General features: G+C 51.8%; 2 protein-coding genes across 2 annotated transcripts; both read left to right on the top strand.

The window, feature by feature from the left end:
- The first annotated feature begins 353 nt into the window (after positions 1-353).
- Positions 354-18899, top strand: Pigq (phosphatidylinositol glycan anchor biosynthesis class Q). The gene is made up of 11 exons (XM_051167556.1): positions 354-440; positions 8344-9042; positions 11791-11922; positions 12063-12183; positions 14595-14721; positions 14993-15146; positions 15249-15360; positions 15765-15845; positions 16140-16254; positions 17847-17908; positions 18518-18899. Exons 1-11 carry the CDS (start codon positions 436-438, stop codon positions 18668-18670), a joined length of 1761 nt encoding a protein of 586 aa, XP_051023513.1. The 5' UTR covers positions 354-435; the 3' UTR covers positions 18671-18899.
- On the top strand, positions 661-2052 carry Nhlrc4 (NHL repeat containing 4). The gene has a single exon (XM_051167555.1). It carries the CDS (start codon positions 1272-1274, stop codon positions 1911-1913), a length of 642 nt encoding a protein of 213 aa, XP_051023512.1. The 5' UTR covers positions 661-1271; the 3' UTR covers positions 1914-2052.
- Positions 18900-22311: the final 3412 nt, after the last annotated feature.

Below are 22311 nucleotides of genomic sequence, written 5' to 3'. Positions count from 1 at the left end.
GAGGCAGCATCACCAGACTCATGGGAAGTGTCAGAACCAGCTTGACTTCTTGGTGGCAAGAGAGTGACCAAGGTTTGGTCCTGACACAAATGTCCTGCCTGAAGGGGTGGCCTATTGTTGTAGAGGACTGTGGGTGACTCTTGGAGAGGGCATGCTTGTTCTAGAGAGCTTTGCAGGGGCAGGAGAACGTGTTCAGGGTAAGGACGAGGCCCAAGCCAGAGGGGGCAGGACTGGAGGCCAGGGACTCAGCCCAAGCCGCTGTCCCCCTCCCCCAGCTCAACTTGTCCCTGCAGGAAACTTGTCTGGTGACTCCTCCCCTAGCCTTCCTTCCCCCCCCCCCACACACACACACCCAGGGTGTCTCCAACAACAGAGACCTGACCTAAAACCCTGAGGCCAGCCAGCCCCAGATAAGAGGTATCCTGATCTCTGTGAATGAGGTGAGAGACATGTGGAGAGCCCTGGGCGGCTGGGGTTTGAATGTCTCCCTGGCTAAAGCAGAAGGGCTGTGTGGTGGTGGTGGAGGCGGTGGTGGTGGTGGTGGTGGAGGCGGTGGTGGTGGTGGTGGTGGAGGCGGTGGAGGTGGTAACTAACAGGCGCTCAGGCTGTTCCTGTGAAGGAGGAGTCCCAGGGCTGGTAAGTTTGAGAAATGCCGCTTATCTGTCACCCTTCCCCCTCACTCCCAAGCTAGGACAGAGCTAAGCACGTGACTTGAGCCTTAGAGCAAAACTTTTGCCCTTCTTGAGAGGGTGGTGTCTGCCAGATCACTTTGTAGACACTTTGACACCTATGTGGTTGCTGGGCTTGGGGACAAGGTGAGCACTCAGAACAAAGAAGCATAAATACAGCACAGCCTTGCCCTCTGCCTCCCAGGTCACCTCAGCTGTACAATGGGAGGGTGCTGGCACCCAAAAGCCACCATCTGCACACATGGGTGTTCCAACTCTTTTGCAGCCGCAGAGAACCTGAGACTGTGACTGCTTGCCGTCCTCGGCCTCCCATCTGTCCTGACTCCTTGACTTCCCGGGCCACCCCTACTCCCAGCCATCAACCCTCAAGGGCCTAATCTCAGGCTGGACCAACTTAGAGATGCCAGTTTCTCTTTGCAGCCCAGGCTGCTGGGGCAAATCCTGGTGCCAGCAGGGGCTGCGGGAAGCCCCCGGGGCCTGCACTGCTCCCCAGATGGCCTGCTCTTCTTGACGGCTGGTGCTGCATCCTGTGTCTATGTGCTGGATCTTGAGGGACATGCCATTTGTCAACTACCCTGCCGCATGCCTAGAACTGGAGCCTTTGTTCCAGAGGATGTGACCGTGACAGCTTCAGGGCTTGTGGTGGTCAGTGACCTCATCCATGGGGCTGTGCATGCTCTCCAGTACACTTCCCGGGAACCTCAGGGCCGCTGGATGACTGTAGGCACGTACTTGTCCCCTCGAGGACTGGCTGTGGATGCCCTTGGTCACTTACTGGTGACAGACTACTTGCCTGGAATTGTGCAAAGTTTCGTGTTAGGGCCAACCTTGGAGTCCCTCGATCCAGTCTCCATGCTAGGACTGGAGGGTCCCTGTTGGGTAGGGCCAGGACCAGATGGGGGCTTTGCTGTGAGTGAGGAGTTTGGGGATGTGCAGCTGTTTGGCAGTGCCCACCAGCCTCTGGGGTCCCTGGGAACCCTGACTGGGCATAGCTTTGGCCGTCCAGCGGGTGTGTGCTCTGATGCAGAGGGTAGCATTATTGTGGCTGATGAGCAGAGGCACCAAGTGATTGTGTTCCCCCGGGTTGGGCCACCCATCTGCCTGCAGTTGGAGGGACTAGAGAGGCCCTTGGGTATGGCCTGTACACCCCAGGGCCAACTGGTGGTGGCAGATGCAGGGGACAACTGCATCAAAGTGTACCAGTACCTCAGGGAGATGGCCTGATGGTTCTGGGGAAATAACCCCTTCCTATGACTGGCCAGGCCTGAAGCCTGTACTGTCATGGAAGACTGGTGGGCTCCTTGGGGTCTGCTGAACCTTCATCCTGACACCTGGTCATAGTTGGCTTTTTAATTTCCTCTTGGCAAGTCTCTCCAGAAACTATGACTCACCACATCCTGGTGCAGCTCTAAAATGGTCCGTTTCCACTTCACTTCCCTTTTCAGTATACCTGTAGCCATTCATATGCCCACCCGGACCTCCAACCTCCCTGGCTCTGCTAGCCTGGATCTCAGGAGACCTGAGCTTTGAGGCAATACTAGAAGCTACAGATCCTGGCAGCTGAGGGTGTCTGTCAGCACATAGCCAGGTGCCCCAACCCCTACATCCTAATCTGAGACAGACAGACAGGCAGGGAGGGTGTGGCTAGCCTGGGCTGGGCAGTTTAGGGTAAGGGTGTGGTCCCTTAGTGTTCCCCCCCACCCCACCCCTGCCCCAGCCTCAGAAGCATCCCTACTCTTGAGCCTCCAGCAGCAACTCTGGGCCCAACAGAGGTAAAGGGTAAGGGAATTAGAGGGTCATGTCCTGTAGATGTCCTAGAGGGGACACGTGGCAAGGGTTGGTTGGATCTTTAGGGTCTCTCCTGTACAGGTGCTGTTTTGAAAGATGTCTTCAGTTTCTCCATCAACGCTGGTCCAAACCAATCTTGAGCTTTTGGGTGGAGTGCTGGGAGCGCTCTTTGTAGCGCAGGTCCTTTCATACTTTTCCATTCAAGGCAGGAGAACAGCAGCCTTTCCTCTAGGGTTATAAATGAGAGCTGTTGCCCCCTCAGGGTGTAGGGTGGCACCCAGCCTGTCATCTGGACACTAAGGTCTGTGGTTTATACCACAACACCTGTCGCTCCTCCAGATTATCTCAGTATGTCCTGATCATTATCTTGTGGGGGAGTTAATGGATAATGTAAGAACTTTAATCCCAGCACTTGGGGGAGGCAGAGGCAGTAGGATCAATGTGAGTTCGAGACCAGCCAGGTCTACAAAGTGACTCCAAGACAGCTAAGGCTACACAGAAAAACAAAACAAAACAAGTAAGAACTTTGTAAGTAGATGCTCAATAAACATTAGTTGCAGCGTTGTTAGGGTATGGCTTTCAGACTATGCGGCCCAAATATGTCGGAGTGCACTCTACCCGCAATGCAGAGACAGGTGGGAGGGCCCGGGCTTGGGAGCCTAGGCCGGGAATGGCGCTGAGAACAAAGCGACGATCTGGGTTCCCAAAGGCTGGATCCAACCCATCTTTCAGGACGTTTACAGGAGGGTAGGTTTGGCGACAGGAGTCGCGCGCGGAACTTTCGGGCTCAGTCGGTGGACAGCCCGGGCACGTTTGGGGACCGGACCGTCGCGCGGCAACGCGCGGAGCCGGCGGAAATGGTGCTGATGTCCCGCGGCGGGCCTGGGGGCCGTGAGCACCGTTGTCCTCCCGGGCCTGTCAAACGCGGTGCCCAACCCAGTGCCTTTCCCTACCGCTCGGGGACGCGGCCCTGGGCACCAGCCGGTGAGCACTAGAGGGCGGCGGGGCCGGGAGAGGAAGAGGAGGAAATCCTGGGGCAGCGCAGGCCTCTTGGTCCTCAGGACCAGTCTCCTAATACTCTGAGATGGGAAACCTGGAGCCTTGGGTGGAGGGAGCGGCGGCCACCCCGCAGCTGACCTCCTGGCTCGGTGGCACCGGTTGTGGGTCTGGGCCTGCTGTCCGGAACCTGAGGGAGCCAAGCTCCAGGCAGGGAACTAGCTGGAAGATTTCTGGGACATCGGCGCAGACTCATACTTGCCATTGACCTCAGTAAAAATCGGAAACAGATTGCCCACCTCCTTTTGAAATGAAAAAAAGGAAAGCATTTACAGAGGCAAAAACGTGTATCTAGACAGGTTCTCTTGTAGGCTAGGTTGGCCTAAAAAAAATCCCAGTATGGCAAAAGATGACCTTGAATTTTTGATCTTCCTGCGTCCACTTCCCGATTACAGACATGCGCTACTACTACCCGGTTTTGAGGTTCTGGGGACTGAGCCCAGGGTCTCGTGCAGGCTAGACAAGCATCCTACCAACTGAGCTACAATCCCCAGTCAGAAAAGTGGATTTTGTTTTGCTTTGGGGTTTTGTTGTTTTGAACGTGGGGTCAATAGGAACTCTCTCAAAGATTCACAAAATAGAATTTCAGCTATGATGTGTCCCTGTCTGCTCTTAACCGGGCTGGCCATCCCTCCGGCCTGTCCTTGCAGGGGAGGTAAGCAGTAGTTCTTTTTACTGAAGTCTGACTTGCTGAGGCCTCTCTTATTTAACCCACCTGGGAATGGGCTGCTGGGAGAGGGAACTGACCCCTTCCTAGCAGAGGCAGCGTTTCCAGGCTTGGACTATGCTTTTCATCAGCATCTTTTCAGAAGTTCGCACTGCCCAGGTTTCTGCCTTCTCTCTCCAGCCTCTCACCTCTTGTATCGATCTCCTTGCTCTTTCATGTTTTTCTGCTGCTGGAATCCCAGCAGCCCAGTGTAAGCACACTCCTTTACACTTCAGTGGTTCTGGCAGTGGAGTTGGGAGTGAGGGTGGGAATTTGCCTCATAACTTGAGTTCTCTCAGTACCCTACAGATCAGAGAGCACCAAGCTCTGCTTTCCACCTTCTTTCCTTTGACCTGAGCTTTGTGTTTTTTATTTGTTTTTTTTTTTTTTAAGGCAAACTAAATGAAGCGTGCTGTACAAAAAGGATGTGCACAAATTATGTACACAGCACGTTGCATTTACTCATTGTGAACAGACTCAAAACCAGCCCTCTGCCCCGCAACATCTATCTATAATTAGACCAGGGGCATTTCTCTTCCCACACAGTTTTTGAGCATTTTTTCCTTAGTTAATGGGAAGTGTTCCCCAGGAGAGTCAGATGGTATTTCACTGAGCTGTGTGTCCTTATGAGGTTGTGGAACAAAAGCTTAGGCTGTGCTGAATGGTCCTCTGTGACAGTGGGGGGCTTCTCTGTCCTGGGCTCGTGCTGGGATTAAAGGCATGCGCCCCCACGCCTGGCTGTTCTAGTACTTTTTGCAATGCCTTACAGCCCCATGTCATGGCTTTCTGGAGACAGTTCTTACAGAACGGATGAGAGAAATTGGTACTTGATACTAGCTATGGGCTTTGGCCTGGACTGGTGCTGGGCATCAGGGTTTCTCTGTGAATACCCAACAGGTGCCTGCTTTCTTCAGGCATTACAGTTTGTTTTACTGGAGACTTATGATGTGCAGTCTGTGGAGAGGCTTCCTTGACTCACTTGGCAATAGCTGTTGCAGAGAGAGCTTCTTCGGGCTTGGATTGGTTTTTGTTTTTTTTGTTTTTTTAAGATTTATTAAGTATACAGTATTTTGGCTGCATGTATGCCTGCACGCCAGAAGAGGGCACCAGATCTCATTATAGGTGGTTGTGAGCCACCATGTGGTTGCTGGGAATTGAACTCAGGACCTTTGGAAGAGCAGTCAGTGCTCTTAACCTCTTAGCCATCTATCTCTCTAGCCCTTGTGTTCTTGTATTCAGCATTTGGAAATCTTTGTTTTTCTTTTCTGTTTTTTTGAGACAGGGTTTCTCTGTGTAGCCTTGGCTGTCCTGGACTCACATTGTAGACCAGGCTGCCTTCGAACTCACAGGGATCCACCTGCTTCTGCCTCCCGAGTGATGAGATTAAAGGTGTGGGCCACCATCACCCAGCAGCATTTGGAAATCTTACAGCTCAACTCAGACACATTTAGACCTCTCAGCTTTGGGGTGGGCTTACAGCTCACATGAGAGTCCAGGTCTAATCCTCGGTATTACAAAAGCCTTTGCCAGGTTGTCATGTGAGGTATTCTCTGGGCTAGTTTACCTGCAGCGAGGGAGCAGCTGCATCTGGGTCCCTCAGGCTCTGGGCATTTGTCCTGAGCACTTGTGTTCTTGTGTTACTCTCTGGCCTCTCAGGTCCAAGGATTTTTTTTTTTTTTTTTTTTTTTTGTGAACAGTAGACCACAAAGCTGGGGTTCAGCCCAAGGTGTGTGCCTCCCTCAGGAAAGGATCCAAAATTGGGGGTCTTTGTTCAGGATTGCTGTGTCCTTCACATAGGCAAGATGGGAAAGTGTCTTAAAAAAAAAAAAAGGCACATGTAGGCACCCAAACCCTGCCAACCACTCTAGCAGTTCAGCAAGGATGCCCATTAGAAGGCCCACAACCCCAAATAGCTGCCTTCTGTAGAAGGAAAGGTGGAAGCCCCACAGAATAGAGGTTTGTAGCTGTGGTGGGGTTCTTGATACTCAAAGGCCACATCAAGACCCTGAGAGGCCAGGGGGCTGGTGTCCTGTCACAGAAATGTGTTGGCATTCTCTCATGGGGAATAATAATGCCCTGCTGGGAGCCCCGTCTTGTCATGGCTGTCAAGATTCCAGAGAAAGATAAGGACTACCCAGAGGTACCTCAGGTGAGCAGAGGGCAGAGTTAAGACAGCTCTACCACTGAGGCACGTCGCCAGCCTCTTCTTTACCTATTTTTTGAGACCGTCTCTGTGTTACAGATCTGAGGGGAATGGTAGCCTGGCAGTCTGAGGCCAAGGAATACCACAAACCTCACACAGGAACTTTATTGGGAAAGACCCAAGAGGATGGCTCCCTCTGCTTGTGTGAGAGAACTGAGTGAGAGGCAGGCTTATATTGGGTTTTGGGGGATGGGGGTGGCAGAGCTTGGGCTTTTTACTCTGTAGGGCAGAGCTTGGACACCATTATGGCCTTTCTTGTTTTCTATGGGCAGAACTTGGCAGTTGGAGGTCCTCAGGATGGGGCCTGGCCACTTTGATTCCTTGAAGGGCTTACAGTCTCACTACATTGACCCCGTTGGCCTTGATCTTGTTCTGTAGCCCAGGCAGGCCCCGAATGTGCAACCTACTTGCCCGAACTGTTCCCCGAGCCCATTGGCAGGAGGACATGCTCCCTGTTCCAGAGCGAAAGGCTTCTTCAAGCAGGGATATGGAGTCCTAGGCCCTAGACTCAGCTTTAGGACCAGTGCTATGTATGTGTGTCTGGTTTTCCTGAGCCCCAAAAGAAGTTTGGTTTACTATTATTTTTTATTTTTGGTGGTGCTTGAGATCAAACTCAGAATGTTGGCCGTGCTTGGCAAGCACTCTACCATTGAAAACCATCCCTGGCCCTCCAAAACAGGTTTGAGACTTTTTTTTTTTTTTTTAAGATTTATTTACTTTGTGTGTCTGAGGTTTTGCCTGCATGTATGTATGTGTACCACATATGTGCCTGGTGCCCATGGATCTGCCTGAATGGGAGTTATAAATGGTTGTGAAACACTATATGGGCGCTGGGAATCATAAACTCAGGTCCTCTGCAAAAGCAACAACTGCTGTTAACCTCAGAGTCATCTCTCCAGCCCCAGGTTTTAAATTTTTATCTTAATTCTTGCTTAAGTCAATCCTGGTTGTTGCTGTTTGTACCCTTATATTATATCCCAGGCTTCCCTGAAATTCATGTGTAGGTCTCGCTGGCCTTGAACTCACAGTCATCTTCCTGCTTTAGCCTCGTAAGTACTGAAAATATAGTCAAGAACCATGGTATCATCTTTTTTTTTTTTTTTTTTGGTTTTTTGAGACAGGGTTTCTCTGTGTAGCCTTGGCCATCCTGGACTCACTTTGTAGACCAGGCTGGCCTCGAACTCACAGCGATCCGCCTGCCTCTGCCTCCCGAGTGCTGGGATTAAAGGTGTGCGCCACCACGCCCGGCTGTTGGTATCATCTTTTTTTATTTCTCTTCTCTTCTTCTGAAGGCTGGCCTTACACTCCTGCCTCCACCTTTCCACGTCTGGAATTACAGGTATGCATCACACAGCTGGCTTCTGATTTGTTAATTTTTTGGTTTTTCGATACAGCATTTTTCTGTGTAGCCCTGGCTGTCCTGGTCTCACTTTGTAGACCAGGCTGCCCTCAAACTCACAGAGATCCAGCCGCCTCTGCCTCCCTGAGTGCTGGGATTAAGGTGTGTGCCACCACGCCCGGCTAAGTTATGATTTTTGTGCATGCTCGTGCTTTGTGCTTTTACATATGAGTCTCATAAAGAAGCCCTCAGGCTCAGCCCATATACTGCTGTCACTGCTGTCTGCCTGAACACCCCACTTTGCCCTGCTTCAGGCTGCTTGCTTCGGTGAGGAAGCACTGGCCTGCCATTGCACCTATAGCTGCTGCTTCCTGGGGCAGTGATTGGATGAGTTCAGTCCCTGTGAGACACACAGCCTTGACCCACAGTCTCTGCCACCAAACCCGGAATTGTGCTTTCCCAACCTGCGGCCAGGTGAATGGTCCATAAGCATAGTACGCCATCTTGCTGCCAGACACACAGTTGCAGCAGCTCCACACCAACACTGTCTCCTCTCTTCCAGGGCTCCCAGCATGGTGCTCAAGGCCTTCTTCCCCACGTGCTGTGCTTCGGCAGATAGTGGCCTGCTAGTGGGACGGTGGGTCCCAGGACAGAGTAGTGCTGTGATCCTGGCTGTGGTGCACTTCCCCTTCATCCCCATCCAGGTCAAGGAGCTCCTGGCCCAGGTGCAGAAGGCCAGTCAAGTACAAGTGTCTGTGTTAGGTACCTGGTGCCACCGTCAGCAGGAGCCAGAGGAGAGCCTGGGACATTTCCTAGAGGGTCTGGGTGCCATCTTCTCCCATGATCCCTGGTTGCAGCTATGCCGGGAGAGGGGTACCAAGCTCTGGAGCTGTAAGGCCATGTACTACCAGATGCCCAACACTCTGGACACGCCCACTGAAGACCAGGTCATGCTCATCTTCTATGATCAGCGCAAACTGCTGCTCTCCTGGCTGCACCCACCTAGAGAACTACCTGACTGTCAGACTGGAGACACCACAGCCAGCACCGGAGGCCTAGCTGACGTCTTTGACACAGTGGCACGCAGTGAGATGCTCTTCCGAAATGACCAGTTTGATGAGGGCCCCGTCCGCCTGAGCCACTGGCAATCGGAAGGAGTGGAGGCGAGCATACTTGTGGAGTTGGCAAAGCGGGCCTCGGGGCCTGTGTGCCTGCTACTGGCTTCTTTGTTGTCCCTGATCTCAGCAGCTAGTGCTTGCCGGTAGGTTCCTCAGACAGGAAGGGCAGAGCTAGAAGAACCACAGACTCTCCCTTTAGTGTGTAGTGGCATTGACAGAAGTTGGCCAGAGGTCCTTCCTGAGGCTCATGTTGTTCCTGGGACCAGTTCTCATCCTACCTTCCTTCCCTTTGCATCTCAGGGGATATCCTAGTTGAGGCTACTGTTCCTATGTCCCTTCTGGGTCCAGCCTTTTTTTTTTTTTTTCTGGAGACTGTGATTGGGTGGTGCTCATCCAGTCGGGTATAGAATGAGTCACAGTTCAAGCACCTAAAAGAGAAATCTGATGAGCACAAGACTGGGTTATTGTACCTTTTTAAAAAATTATATGTATGATTGTATGAACTGATCTGCATTTGTGTATCATGTGCATCTCTTCTCAGAGCTTGGTTCTGAGCCACCATGTTGGTGCTGGGAATGAAACCTATGTCTTCTGTAAGAGCAACACATTGCTGTAAGGGCTCCACATCATTGCACCATCTCTTTAGCTCATTTCCTTTTTTTTTTTTGTTTTTTGAGACAAGGTTTCTCCATGTAATAGTCCTGGGTGTCCTGGAACTCTCTTTGTAGATCAGGCTGTCATCGAACTCACAAAGATCCACCTGCTGGGATTAAAGGCATGCGCCACTATGCCCGGCACTATTTTTTGTTTTGAGACAGGGTCTCAGCTATGTAGCCTTGGCTGGCCTAGAACTCACTATGTAGACCAAGCTAGCCTCAAACGCTGCCTCTGGGAGTGCAGGGATTAAAGCCAGTATCTGTTCTTTTTGGGGTTGACCTGTGAGGGCACAGCTGCCTGCTTCCCAGCTTTTCTGTTCTCCCCACAGCAGGCTTCAGGTGCTCATGCAGTTTCTCTTCAGGCTAGCCAGTTCCCTGGGGCTGGTTCCCACCCAGGCTCTCTAGAATCAGGTTGCTGACCTAGTGAGCTGTTTGAAAAATCTCCAAATCCTGGGAATGCTGGGTAACACTGGGCTCTTTAGGTTGTGAAGGAGAGCCTGGGGGCCCCTTTTCTCCCCAGAAGATGTTCTCTTCTCCCTCTCCCTCCCTGCCGTGTGTGTGTGTGTGTGTGTGTGTGTGTGTGTGTGTGTGTGTGTGTGTGTGTGTGTGTGAACTCTCAACTCTGTCGCCCTTTTCAAAATAAGACAGGGTTCTTAGATATCGCAAGCTGGGCACAAACTTGCCATGTAACCAAAGATGACCTTTAACTTTTTATTTTGAGACAATATGTCATGATGTAGTCCTGGCTGTCCTGGAAAACTCTATGTAGGTCAGACTGGCCCGGAACTCAGATCCACCTCCTTCTGCCACCTCTGCTGGTATCAAAGTCGTGTGCCACCACAGTACAGGACAAGCACTCTACCTGATGAGCTACACCCCTAGTCTAGGAGGTTGGTTTTTTGGTGCTGCAGTCCGTAAGGAATGGCTGTAGCTCTCCCTCAGCTTTCTCCTTCCTTTAGATCTACAGACTGGTGTCTGGCATGGGGTCCTCCACTTTCCAGGGGCTTTGGAGACCTTTGGATACTGTCCCAGAAGGGGAGCCCTGGGTAACCTATGGGGATACACTTTAGTTGCAGGGGCTGCTGGGTATTTTGATGTACGGCGTAGACTTTATGACAACCTTAGAACTAATAAGTGAAGCTGTACCTGGGCCCAAGTGCCATTACATCAGAGATGGTCCTTAGTTTTTCTTATCCTCTCAAGGGATTCAGGGAAAGTGAATAGATGCTTGTGTATTGGTTGCAGACACCAGCCTGCTCATCAAGCAAGAGTCGGTGGTTATGAGTGCTGGTGTGCAGGCGAGGCGCTCGCTGCAGAGTAAAGCGCCTCTACCTTTCATGACTATGTGCCCTTCTCAAACAACTCGAGGGTGTGGTGAGCCCAGGCCCTGGGCCTTGGGGCCTTGGTATTTCATGTGGCCAGTGAGAGGTCACTGTGGCTGGCTACTTGAAAGGGAAGTCATGCCCTGCTCCTTCCTCCTGAGGTTACCCACAGCTCTGCAGGTCCCAGGAGCCTTAGGGCCTTCCTGCCTTCAGCAAGGGCTCTGAGTGGGAACATAGCTCCTGCTGCTGCTGCTGCTGTGCTCCTCTGCCTGCTGTCCTGGCTCGCATGAGTCCAGCCCATTTGCTATCGGGTACTTTTTCCTTGTCCTGGAGACATCGTCTCTTACTGTGCGAGCATCTGTGGAAACGTCTCAGTGCCTCCTTTGTGAGGGGTTCAGTCTTACTGGAAAGGCCAGGAAGAACCGTGCTGAGCTGAGTTACCTTCCAGTAGGCAGGGCAAGTCCTGGGTGGGGGGAGAGATGACCTAATCTCCACTTTGGGGACTTTTTTTTTTTCTTTTGAAAGAGAGGGTAGCCCTGACCAAGCTGACTTTGAATGCAAGAGACGCCTACCTCTGCTTCCTGAGTGCTGGTATTAAAGGCGTGTGCCACCATGCCTGGCTCACTTTTCAGCCATCTTGATGCAGCTCAGGCATACCTGAGGCTCTGTGAGGAGGTCCACCTCTGCAGTGACAGTAAGCTCAGTGGAGGGGTAGGGGTCACTAGGGTGCTGACCTCACACCTGTGCATCCTTGCTTGGCCATGGTGTCCTTCACGCTTACCTGGGCCTTGCTGAGCTTTGGAGTGGAACCAGAGGGCTCAGGCTGAGTGGACCTGGCTCTTTCTAGCATGAGGAACCTTGGCTGGAAACTTAAGGCTGAAGGTATCAGTCTCAGCCCTTCTATTGTCCCTAGGCTATGGAAGCTGTGGCCCCTTTCCTTCATCAGAAGCAAGCTCTCCACTTGTGAGCAGCTCCAGCACCGCCTCAAGCACCTCTCCCTCATCTTCAGCACTGAGAAAGCCCAGAGTCCCATGCAGCTGATGAGGTATGGCTTCCTTTACAAGGATGGGTAAGGAGGCCCACACTCTTCCCCACCTCTGCTCTGCACTGAGCCTCCAGCCAGGCCTCTGAGGTCACAGGCTGTACCTAGCCATCTCTCAGCTGTTTTCCTGACATTCCTTCCAGGAAGGCCAACATGCTGGTTTCTGTGCTACTGGACGTGGCCCTTGGCCTGCTGCTGCTCTCTTGGCTGCACAGCAATAACCGAATTGGACAGCTGGCCAATGCCCTGGTGCCTGTGGCTGATGTGAGTAGATGTGGGTGGAGCCCGGCTTCCTGAGGTTTGAGAATCCTCTTAGGCAGTCCTTTGGCTGGCAGGAACAGCTCTTCCCTGTCCTCACCCTAGAGCCACAACCCTTGGCCCTAGCCTGAGATGTTTCCTGACTCTTGGGACCTGTGTCTCTCAGAGTACCACTGGCCAAGTACCTGCTTCCCGTTCTTGAAGGTGGCAGTTGCCTGGGGGCCACTTGTGGTTGAGGCTTCCATGGGCACCTTTCTGTATTGAGATGATCTTCTAGATGAAGCCAGTCTCAGGAGGGCCCTCAGTGTTGAGGGCTGTTGCTGGGCTGGCCAGGTGATTCCCAGATAGCCCTTACACTGGAATGAGGCACAGGCTTGTCCTCTGTGCTCCCGGTGTCCCCTGCATAGTATGTACAGCACATGCACACTGGTCCCTTCCTGCTCTTCTGGCCTTCTCCACCTCATTTCCACCCAGCCTTGGAACGTCCCGGTTCTCCATCTCATCTTCAGCAGAGACAAGGCACTGTCTCTACTGTGAAAGCCTTGAGGGCGTCTTCATGGGCACAACTTCTGCTTCTCCATCAGTGTAGACACATGCCAGTTCTGTTTGTTGCCAGGCCAGGAATCTGGAGGCAGCAGTGGGCCCCTCTCAGCTTCCTGAGTTGGGAGGTGTGTGGAGGTCATCCCAATAAGAAAGAGAAGCTGGGGCCGTGGTAAAAGGGGTAGGCTGTTTCTATATTCTGTTTCTTGGCTAGCTTTGTCTGAATCCTCCTTTTTTGCAAAACTGAAAAAAAAAAAACACCCCAAAAATCCATAAATATTTAATTAAAAATGGCGTCTCTTTCCGCTGCCAGGCTTTTATCCTTTAAATATTAAATAAGCCCTATTTATAAAGAAGGCTTTGCTCTCCTCCCAGGGTTGCAAGAGGCTTTGGGAAGAGCATGTAGAGAGAAGAGACTTACTCCTGAGAGCTGGATGGTGGTGGCACACACCTTTAATCCCAGCACTTGGGAGGCAGAGACAGGTGGATCTCTGAGTTTAAGGCCAGCTGGTCTACAGAGTCAATTCCAAGACAGCCAAGGCTATACAAAGAAACCCTGTCTTGAAAAACCAAAAGGAAAAAAAGAAAAGAATTGCTCCTGTGGCCTCACCTTGGTCACAAAGCAGAGCGTGCCTTAGCCTCCTTGCTTCCCCACTCTGGTCAGTGAGTAGCACTCCATCAGTGTCTTTCATCCTGGCAGCCAGGACCAGGTTCTCTGATTGTTGTTGAAGCCCTTGTGCTGTTTTATTTATTTATTTATTTATTTAGTTTTTTGAGACAGCGTTTCTCTGTGTAGCCTTGGCTCTCCTGGACTTGATTTGTAGACCAGGCTGGCCTTGAACTCACAGTGATCCGCCTGCCTCTGCCTCCCGAGTCCTGGGATTAAAGGCGTGGGCCACCACCGCCCAGCCCCTGCGCTGTTTATTATCCTCAGTTAATTTTGTCTTTTCTGTGAGGGCCCTTGCACTCCAGTGCTCTCACCTGCTCCCCCAATCCCTGATAAGCCTGGCACGTTCTCTCTCACCCAAAATTGCTATCCATTGCTGGGTAGCCCTAACCTCCTGTAGCAAGTGGCAAGGTGAAGTCTTGACTGAGGGCTTCAGCATTTCCCAGATGTGGTTTGAATTGAGCCATGGTTTCTCCAGCCTCAATGATATCCAGGTATCATGGGCTTTTGGGCCCTATGGGTAGGGCTAAAGTGGCAGGATAGGAGGATGAAGGACGTTCTCACATTGAGGTAGATGTCCCTTGGGGACACATGCACAGGAAACTGGTTTATGTACTCCAGCCTGTTGGAAGATGTCCCAAGTCAGAATTTTGGAAATCAGCTGTGACTAGGGGTCCGGGGTCCAGTGGCCAGACAAATTTGGGAAACATTGTTTCTGCCCAATGTTAGAAGACAATGATTTGCCAGGCATGGTGATTCATGCCTTTAGTCCCAGCACTTGGGAGGTAGAGGCAGGCAGATCTCTGTGAGTTCTTGCCCAGCCTGGTCTACAGAGAGTCCAGAACAGCCAGGGCTCTGTGTAACAGAGAAACCCTGTCTGAAAAAAACCAAAAAGGAAAAAAAAAAAAAAAAAAAAAGATCATGATTTGCCAAGTGTGGTGGTGCACGCCTTTAATCCTGGAATTCAGAGGCAGAGGTTCTCTGAGTTTAAGGCCAACCTAGTCTACACAGTAAGTTACAAGACAGAGCCAAATAGTGAGACCCTGTTTAATAAGACAATGATTCTGACCTTGGAAGCAAGTGTGGGCCACCTTTACCCTGGCCAGATAGACTGGCTAGGGTGGGCGCTCATTATGGACAATCCTCTACCCATCCACCCACCTGCCTCAGTGTGACCATGTCATCCCTCCCCTGCCCCATGTCCCTGTAGCGCGTGGCTGAGGAGCTCCAGTATCTGCTGCAGTGGCTGATGGGTGCTCCTGCTGGGCTCAAGATGAATCGGGCACTGGATCAGGTGCTAGGCCGCTTTTTCCTGTACCACATCCATCTGTGGATCAGTGAGTGCCTGCTGGGCAGGGTTGGGCAGCCAGCAGGGCTGGTTGAGGGGAACAGGAGACCCTAGCCATAACCTATTCCCCCACTGACTTCATTTTCTGGCCTCCCATTTGTATGAAGCCAACTGTGTCAGGCCAACTTCTCAAGCCAATTTCTGGGGCCAATGGCTGGGTCTGTACTCACTGTGTCCTGGAGTGTTAGGTGTGCATTCTCAGAAACTGGGGCTCTCAGTGCCTCACTAGGCACTACTCATGGCTGAACTCTATTCTGCAGGCTATATCCACCTTATGTCCCCCTTTATTGAGCACATCCTGTGGCATGTGGGCCTCTCGGCTTGCCTTGGACTCACTGTTGCCCTGTCCATCCTTTCGGACATCATCGCCCTTCTTACCTTCCACATCTACTGCTTCTATGTCTACGGTGCCAGGTATGTGTACGGTCAAGTGTAGCTTTCTAAGCCGTGGCACACCACAGGTATATGTTGGGTATGTTGGGTGAGGTATGGCCCTCATGAGCCTGTGTCCTATAGGCTCTACTGCCTGAAGATCTACGGCCTCTCCTCTCTCTGGCGCCTGTTCCGGGGGAAGAAGTGGAATGTTCTGCGCCAGCGGGTGGATTCTTGTTCCTATGACCTTGACCAGGTACCTACAGCTTTGAGCCTGCTGATGGGCCAGGGAAGCTACTTGGACCCTACTAGTGACCAGCCTACCCCTGTCCTGCAGCTAGCCTCCAGCAGTCGGCCTAGGGGGAGGTCCCAGCAGACTATGTGCTTTCCCCGGGTGGGCATAGGCCTGCTTTGCTTTATCCCATCTGCTTACCCAGATGTCATACGTGCACTTTCCCTAACATCGTGTTTGCCTGTGTACTCTGCTGTTTCCTCACGAGCCACCAGGTCTGTAGGATACGCAGACATCCCCCTCATGGTAAAGGGAACATGTTGGCCCTTGCTAGCTTAGGAGGCCAAAAAATTCCAACTGAGGTTTAAAGATGGGTATGTATGGCCATTGATAGAGTGGCCTCCCTGTGTTGGCCTTGTTCCCTACAGCTGTTCATTGGAACCTTGCTCTTCACCATCCTGGTCTTCTTGCTGCCCACCACCGCTTTATACTACCTGGTATTTACCCTGGTGAGTCCACTACCTCCTGCCCTGGCGCATACAGAACTTGGATTGGTCCCTGCCTGAGCCAGAACAGCATGGCTGTTCTGAACAGTCTGAAAACTATGCACTGATCTTAAAGCAGTTGGGGTTCCTGCCCTGGGGAAGACTGGCTACAGAGGAGGTTAGACCCCATCTTAAGTGGATGGGGTTATAGAGGAGCCCTCCTCTAGTGGTGGGCCTGTTGGGCTGCTCTCCTCCTAGGCCTGTCTAATGTGTGGCCTCAGCCCCAGTCACTGCCCCTGAATGTCCCCTTTGCTACAGCTCCGGCTCCTGGTGATCACTGTGCAGGGCTTAATCCATCTACTTGTGGACCTCATTAACTCCTTGCCACTCTACTCCCTTGGCCTTCGACTTTGCCGACCCTACAGGCTGGCAGGTAAGTGTGCTCCGGGTTCTGGGTGGCTGGCTGGTTTCTGACAGGCCATACAGCATACCTATAGGCCTTACAACCTCATGTGTCTTCTGCCTGAAAGAATTGGTATGTGTGGCACGGAGGGCAGGGCAGTGAAGTGACTTGGCTGTGGGCACATGCGGTCTTCTCTCTCTCTCTCTCCCGGGAGAGTAATATTCAGAGACAAAGACCTGAGGCCTCACCCTCCTTGTAATATGTGGGGCTTGCTGTAGGCTCTGTATAGGAGATGGCTGGGGCTCACAGAAGTCTGTCTCCATGTGGTTATAGGTTATATGTCAGCTTTTTGATGCTTCTCACCCTTGGAAGGCAGGCCAGAATGAGGGCTGCTACATTGCTAGAGGGTCATCTGCACTGTCTAATCATTACCTATTACCCAAGCTGTTTCCCTGAATCTCTGCATTGAGACCAGATCCCTTGAGGGGAATCTATCTCCTTTAGGTGTGAGGTTGTTATGGGCAACCCATTTGTCTCTGGGGCTTTAGACACAGCAGGGACTTTAGGATTACCTGGCATAGCCAATTCAACAATTCAGGTGGTTTCTAAGGTGGCCAGTATGCATGCCCATTTGACTCTTCCAGCCAGCCCAGCGGCTTTTGATGAGGGACATGCAGACAGATTCCTTGGCTTTGAACCAATATCAAGGCCTGCCTGCAGGCGTCTCCCTGCTGCTGAAAGCCTAGAAAACATTTTGAGAACATCTTTCTAGCTAATTTCTCCATTAGCCTCAGGGGGCTCAGGCCAGAGACTCATTTGCAATGTTGCTCACAAACTCTCTGCCTCCACTTCTTCACCTTAAACACAAAGACAGGTGGGCCATAGTAGACCCAGATCCAGCCTGGAGCCAACAGCTGGGGCAGGGCAGTTTAACTTTGCTTAGAAAGCCACAGTTCTGACCCTTCCCACCTCACTGGCTTCAAGTAAGCATTGCCTGCCCTTTTTGTTTTGTTTTTTTGAGACAGAGTTTCTTTGTGTAATAGCCCTGGCTGTCCTGGAACTTTCTTTGTAGACTAGGCTGGTCTTGAACTTACAGAGATCTGCCTGCCTCTGCCTCCCCAGTGCTGGGGTTAAAGGTGTGTGCCACCACACCTGGCTGTCTTGGAATTCACTCTGTAGACCAGGCTGGCCACAAACTCATATCCTCCTGCCTCTGATCCCCAAGTGTTGGGATTAATGGTGTGTGCTACCACCACCCAGCCAATTTCTTGCTCTTTTAAGAACCTTCCTCCTGGGCATTTTCTAGACTTGGAACCCAAACTACAGGCCAGGGGTATAGTGGGTCCCCAAGTTAGCCAGACATAGAAGTTGTAAGAGCCTGAACCACTTATTAGGGCTTCTGCCACCCAGCATAGAGGCAGATAGGAAAGGTGGAAGAGAACCATGTGTGCCCAGGCAGGTCTGCTGCCACGTGGGTGCACTCAAAGGGCTTCTACTGTCACAGATTGCCACCTGCAGCAGCTTCTGCTGACTCACAGCACTCAGTAGGACCAGTGGAAGCTGACTGTGCGTGGGGGGGGCGGGTCACCACCTTCCTTCCTAAATACCTTGCTTTCCTATAGCTGGTGTGAAGTTCAGAGTTCTGGAGCAGGAGGCAGGCAGGCCCCTCCGCCTCCTGATGCAGGTAAGAACACCCTCTACCCTTCACTGCCCCTCAGACCTGGGACCCCCTCCCACCTTATTTTGCCAGTGTTCTGAGACAGCTGCGAACAGCTGGTATGATGCCTCCTTGGTGTTAAGTCGGCCAGAGGTCAGATACAGAAGTCCTCAGTGGAGCTAAGGGGTGGGTTCCAGGCATCAGAACACAATAATTCACTGTGTCTGGAGCCTCCCCAGTAGGGTTGGGGCTACCTATTGTGGTCTATATAGCTGATACCTAGTCCAGCCTGTGGGTGGGGTTCCCCTGTTTGGGCCTTATGAACTCCCCTGAACCCCATAGTGCTGAAGAAGACTGTGATAAAACAGAAATGACTTTACAAAGACCTCATGACAAGTAGTCATTTCCTGTTGGACTTAAACCCTTTGCTCTTTCAGTCTTGGGTTCGTGGTCCCTGTAGGAGAAAGCAGAACATGTTCTGGGGTGACTTGCCAGGTATTGAGTTGTACCTTGGGCCAAGTGCTGGAACATCTTTGTGATCCTCCTCCTCCCAGGGTGCCAGCCCTCGAGGGTCTGTAGACACAGCTGAAGCACCTATGACCACCCACCCTACTGATTACTACCCTACCCTTGCAGATAAACCCCCTGCCCTATAGCCATGTGGTGCACACCTACCGCCTGCCTAGCTGTGGTTGCCATCCCAAGCACTCCTGGGGTACCCTGTGTCGAAAGCTGTTCTTCGGAGAGCTCATCTACCCCTGGAGGCAGAGAGAGGACAAACAGGACTGAGGAGCTGGACACAACCTACGTAGCTACCACTGCACAGCCATCGCGCCTCCTCTCTGCCACAATAGCACTGATCATGGGGTCATCTCAGGTCCTACCTTGCCCAGCCTGACACTCTATGTACTGAATGTAGGCAGGCCTCACCCTTGAGTTACTACTGTGGTTCTCAGAGCCTGCCAGCTTCAGTGCTGTACTCCATCTCTCTAGCACAGTGGTTCTCAACCTTCCCAATGCCGTGTGATCCTTTAATACAGTTAGCTCCTCATGGTGTGGTGACCCCCTCCACCATAATATTTTTTTTCATTGCTACTTCCTAACTTTAATTTTATTACTGTTAGGAATTGTGGTGTAAAATATCTGTTTCCTGATGGTCTTAGGTGACCCTTGTGAAAGGGTCGTGATTCACAGAACTGCTGCTCTGGCACCACCTGTGTGGGGACCCACATGGTTCCTTGTAGTCACTGCAGTGAGCCTGATTCCTAAGAGGGCCCAGACCCTGTGGATCTGCTGGCAGGGCCTCTTGGCTGCTTTACTGGTGGGAGCATTCTGGTGCACTCCAGAAGCCCCAGCAGAACATACCCATCTGAGGAACTGAGGCAGCTGCTGATCCCTTGCCCCAGTGAACTAATCCCTCACCCTGTACTTTATTGGGTTTGCTTGTTGCTGCTATCTGGAGATTGCTTTGTGAAGTTGCTGCTGATAGGCCTGTGGGTACCCTTTGCTTGAAGTCACATCATGTGGGGTAATTGGATACCTTGCCCACCTGGCTGTCCTGCTCTTGCTTAGTGCCCCATGAAGGGATAGGCCCTTGGCAAAATATCCTTTCTTCTCTTACTGACATCTTACAGGACTAAGCAGCTCCCTTCTGGACATACACTTTCATGGCCCAATGTGTGAATGACCTTGGGGAGGTGGAATGGCCTTCCCTGACACCTAGAAGGATCCCACTGAGCTAGTCCCTAGGGGGCAGGAAACCTCACTGCCTGATGGTCTGGAAGTGTCTGCTGTGGGCAGGAGGGAGCCCCCAGCCCTGCCTGTCTCTCAGAGGCATGCAGAACTATCAATATGGGTCCCTCTGTGCCTGCTTCCTCTTGCTGTAGGTTACAGCAACTTTTAAGCCCCCAGTGGAGGATGTTGGTGAAGATGAGCCCTGACCCTGTGGTGATAATAAAATCTCTCATGAATGTGGAGTGCTAATTTGGGTGTGCTACAAGACTGGCCAGGCTCTAGGTGGGTGGGCTAGGTGGAGCTTTGGGTTACTTCCAGATGACAGCCATCATTTCCTGCCTAAGGCCTCTACAAAGAGTCTTCTGGTGGGTGTGCAGCCCTCTAAGTCATCTTAGAGAGGTGAACTAACCTAGAGCCTCAGGGGCTCTGCCCATAGCTTCACCCTGGTTCCTGCGATAGGGATACATTTTAGTGGGGGTGGGGCTGTCTACTCTGGGCTCTGAGTATGTGGATTCCATACAAGGCAGAGCACTGCCCTCGACTAACAGGGTTTCTCTGTGTAGCCTTGCCTGTCCCAGAACTCTGTAGACCAGGCTGGCCTCACATTGAGATCCACCTTCCTCTGCCTCCCCAGTGCTAGGTTAGAAGGCTTGTGCCATCACCACCTGTCGTGAACTGATTCTTACCATCTGCAGCATTCAAATGCCTCCAGGTCTGTTGTCGTGGTTTTAGAGAGCATGTTCTCAGGTGCTTCCTAGCCTGGGGCTCCACAAAGGATCAGTAGAGGCCAGCTGGGGGTTCCATAGGGCCCTTGTGTAATGCTATACCCACCCAGAACCTGCCAAATGTGGCCCCACAGCTATCTCTTGGTCCAAAAACAGGTCTTCAACCTGGGCTTCTTGGTAACCCTTTGGGGCTCGGCTGCACACAGGTTACCACTTCTGGTGCATGCATTCTTCCCAACTTGGTCTGGCCACCACCAGTGCCCCCCGCCCCCCCTTTTTTTTTGAGACAGGGTTTCTCTGTGTTATCTTGCTCTCCTGAACTTGGCTGGCCTCGAACTCACAGTGACCCACCTGCCTCTGCCTCCCAAGTGCTGGGATTAAAGGCGCGCACCACCGGCCCTTACACATCCTTTAGCCTGTTCTCACTCCTTTACTCCTGGACTCCCATCAGGCAGAGGTCCTGACCTCAGCCCATCTGGCCCTGTAGCCCTGTCATGAGATTTGCCTGACAGTTGCCATTCTGTGCAGCAGAGAACTGGGCTGTCTGCCCTTCTGGGGACCAGTCAGGGCCTGGCACCAGAGCTGGGTGAAGGAACACTGGCCACTGCAGCCACAAGAGTTGCCTCTTGCAGAGAGCTATGCCCATGGAGGTTTTTCTGATGATTCTCAGACATAGCTCCTGTATTTGTAACAAGGGCTGTTTGTGGGCATTACTTTGTAGACAAGTGCTGTCGAATTGGTGGCTTTTCTCAGGAGCTGTCATGGTTCCTATCACAATCTGCCTTCCTTTGTAACTAACAGAAACTTGTCTACAAACACTGGGACAGGAAAATGGCCTGCCCTCCCCACTCTCTCTCTGCTAGCTGCAGTGTCCATTAAGGTGTCTGGATCTGTCTACTTATGAGAGGTTGTGGGGCTTCTTCTTGCAGCCAGGCTAAGGCCAGGACTTCTGAGTAACTGACACTTACTTCTTCTTTGAAACATGTATCATGTGTCTCAGGCTGGTCTCAAACTGGCTATGTAGCTGAGGATGACCTTGAACTGCTCATCTTCCTGCCTCTGCTTCCTGAGGGTTGAGACTACAGTTATATAACACACGGTTTGTGCAGGGCTAAGGACCAAACCCAGGGTTTCATGCATGCTGGGCAAACTGTCAGCTGAGTTCCATTTCCAGCTCAACTGAAGTGTTTGTGGTTACTTCCTGAGCTTCCTGAACACAGGGCTGTGGGGCCCAGGGTCTGTCCCCCTGAATCATTCTCAGAGCTCAGGGTGGGGAAGTTGCACTTAGTATGCTTTCTCTAATTACAACAAAATCCAAAAAACCAGATGCTTTATCGAGAGAGGTTTGGTTGGCTTGTTCTGGAGACTGAGAATCCAAGAACATGGAGTCAGCTTCTGGTTGTGAACATTTTTGCCAAACACAACATGGTGCCAGGCATCACATGGTGAGAACAAAGCAAGTGTGCTAGCTCAGTTCTTTAAGGCCACTAATGCCACCATGGGAGCCACCCTCATGACTTCATCTGATAATTACCTCCCATGAGTCCCACCTGACAAATTGTGAAATAAGGTGTGAGCCACCATGCTGCTCAGGCTATTCTGACTCAAAGGCCCGTCTTTTTTTTTTTTTCTGGAAATATTCTCACAGACAGCCTCAAGATAGAGTGTGACCAGTGTTCCTGGTATTCCTTAAGACAGTCAAGCTAACACCTGACTTCAACTGCCACAGGCTGTCTGTGTCTCTGGACAGGGGGATTTGGCTTCCCCCTACCATCCCTTCCAGATAACCTCAGCACACATGGGTGACGTTGCTATTTCAAGCCTTACACCTCTAAAGAAAGGCTCTCACAGACATTACAGCACAGGGGGAGAGAGCATCAGAGCAAAAGCCAGGCCCAAGGCTGGACTCAGTGGCCTCTACATGGGGGGAGCTCCCTGGTAACCAGGGTCTGGCTCTCTAGGGATTCCATC

This window comes from Acomys russatus, chromosome 25 (assembly GCF_903995435.1).
Source record: "Acomys russatus chromosome 25, mAcoRus1.1, whole genome shotgun sequence".
In the NCBI taxonomy this organism is placed as follows: domain Eukaryota; kingdom Metazoa; phylum Chordata; class Mammalia; order Rodentia; family Muridae; genus Acomys; species Acomys russatus.
This window is presented reverse-complemented; position numbering and strand designations above follow the sequence as displayed.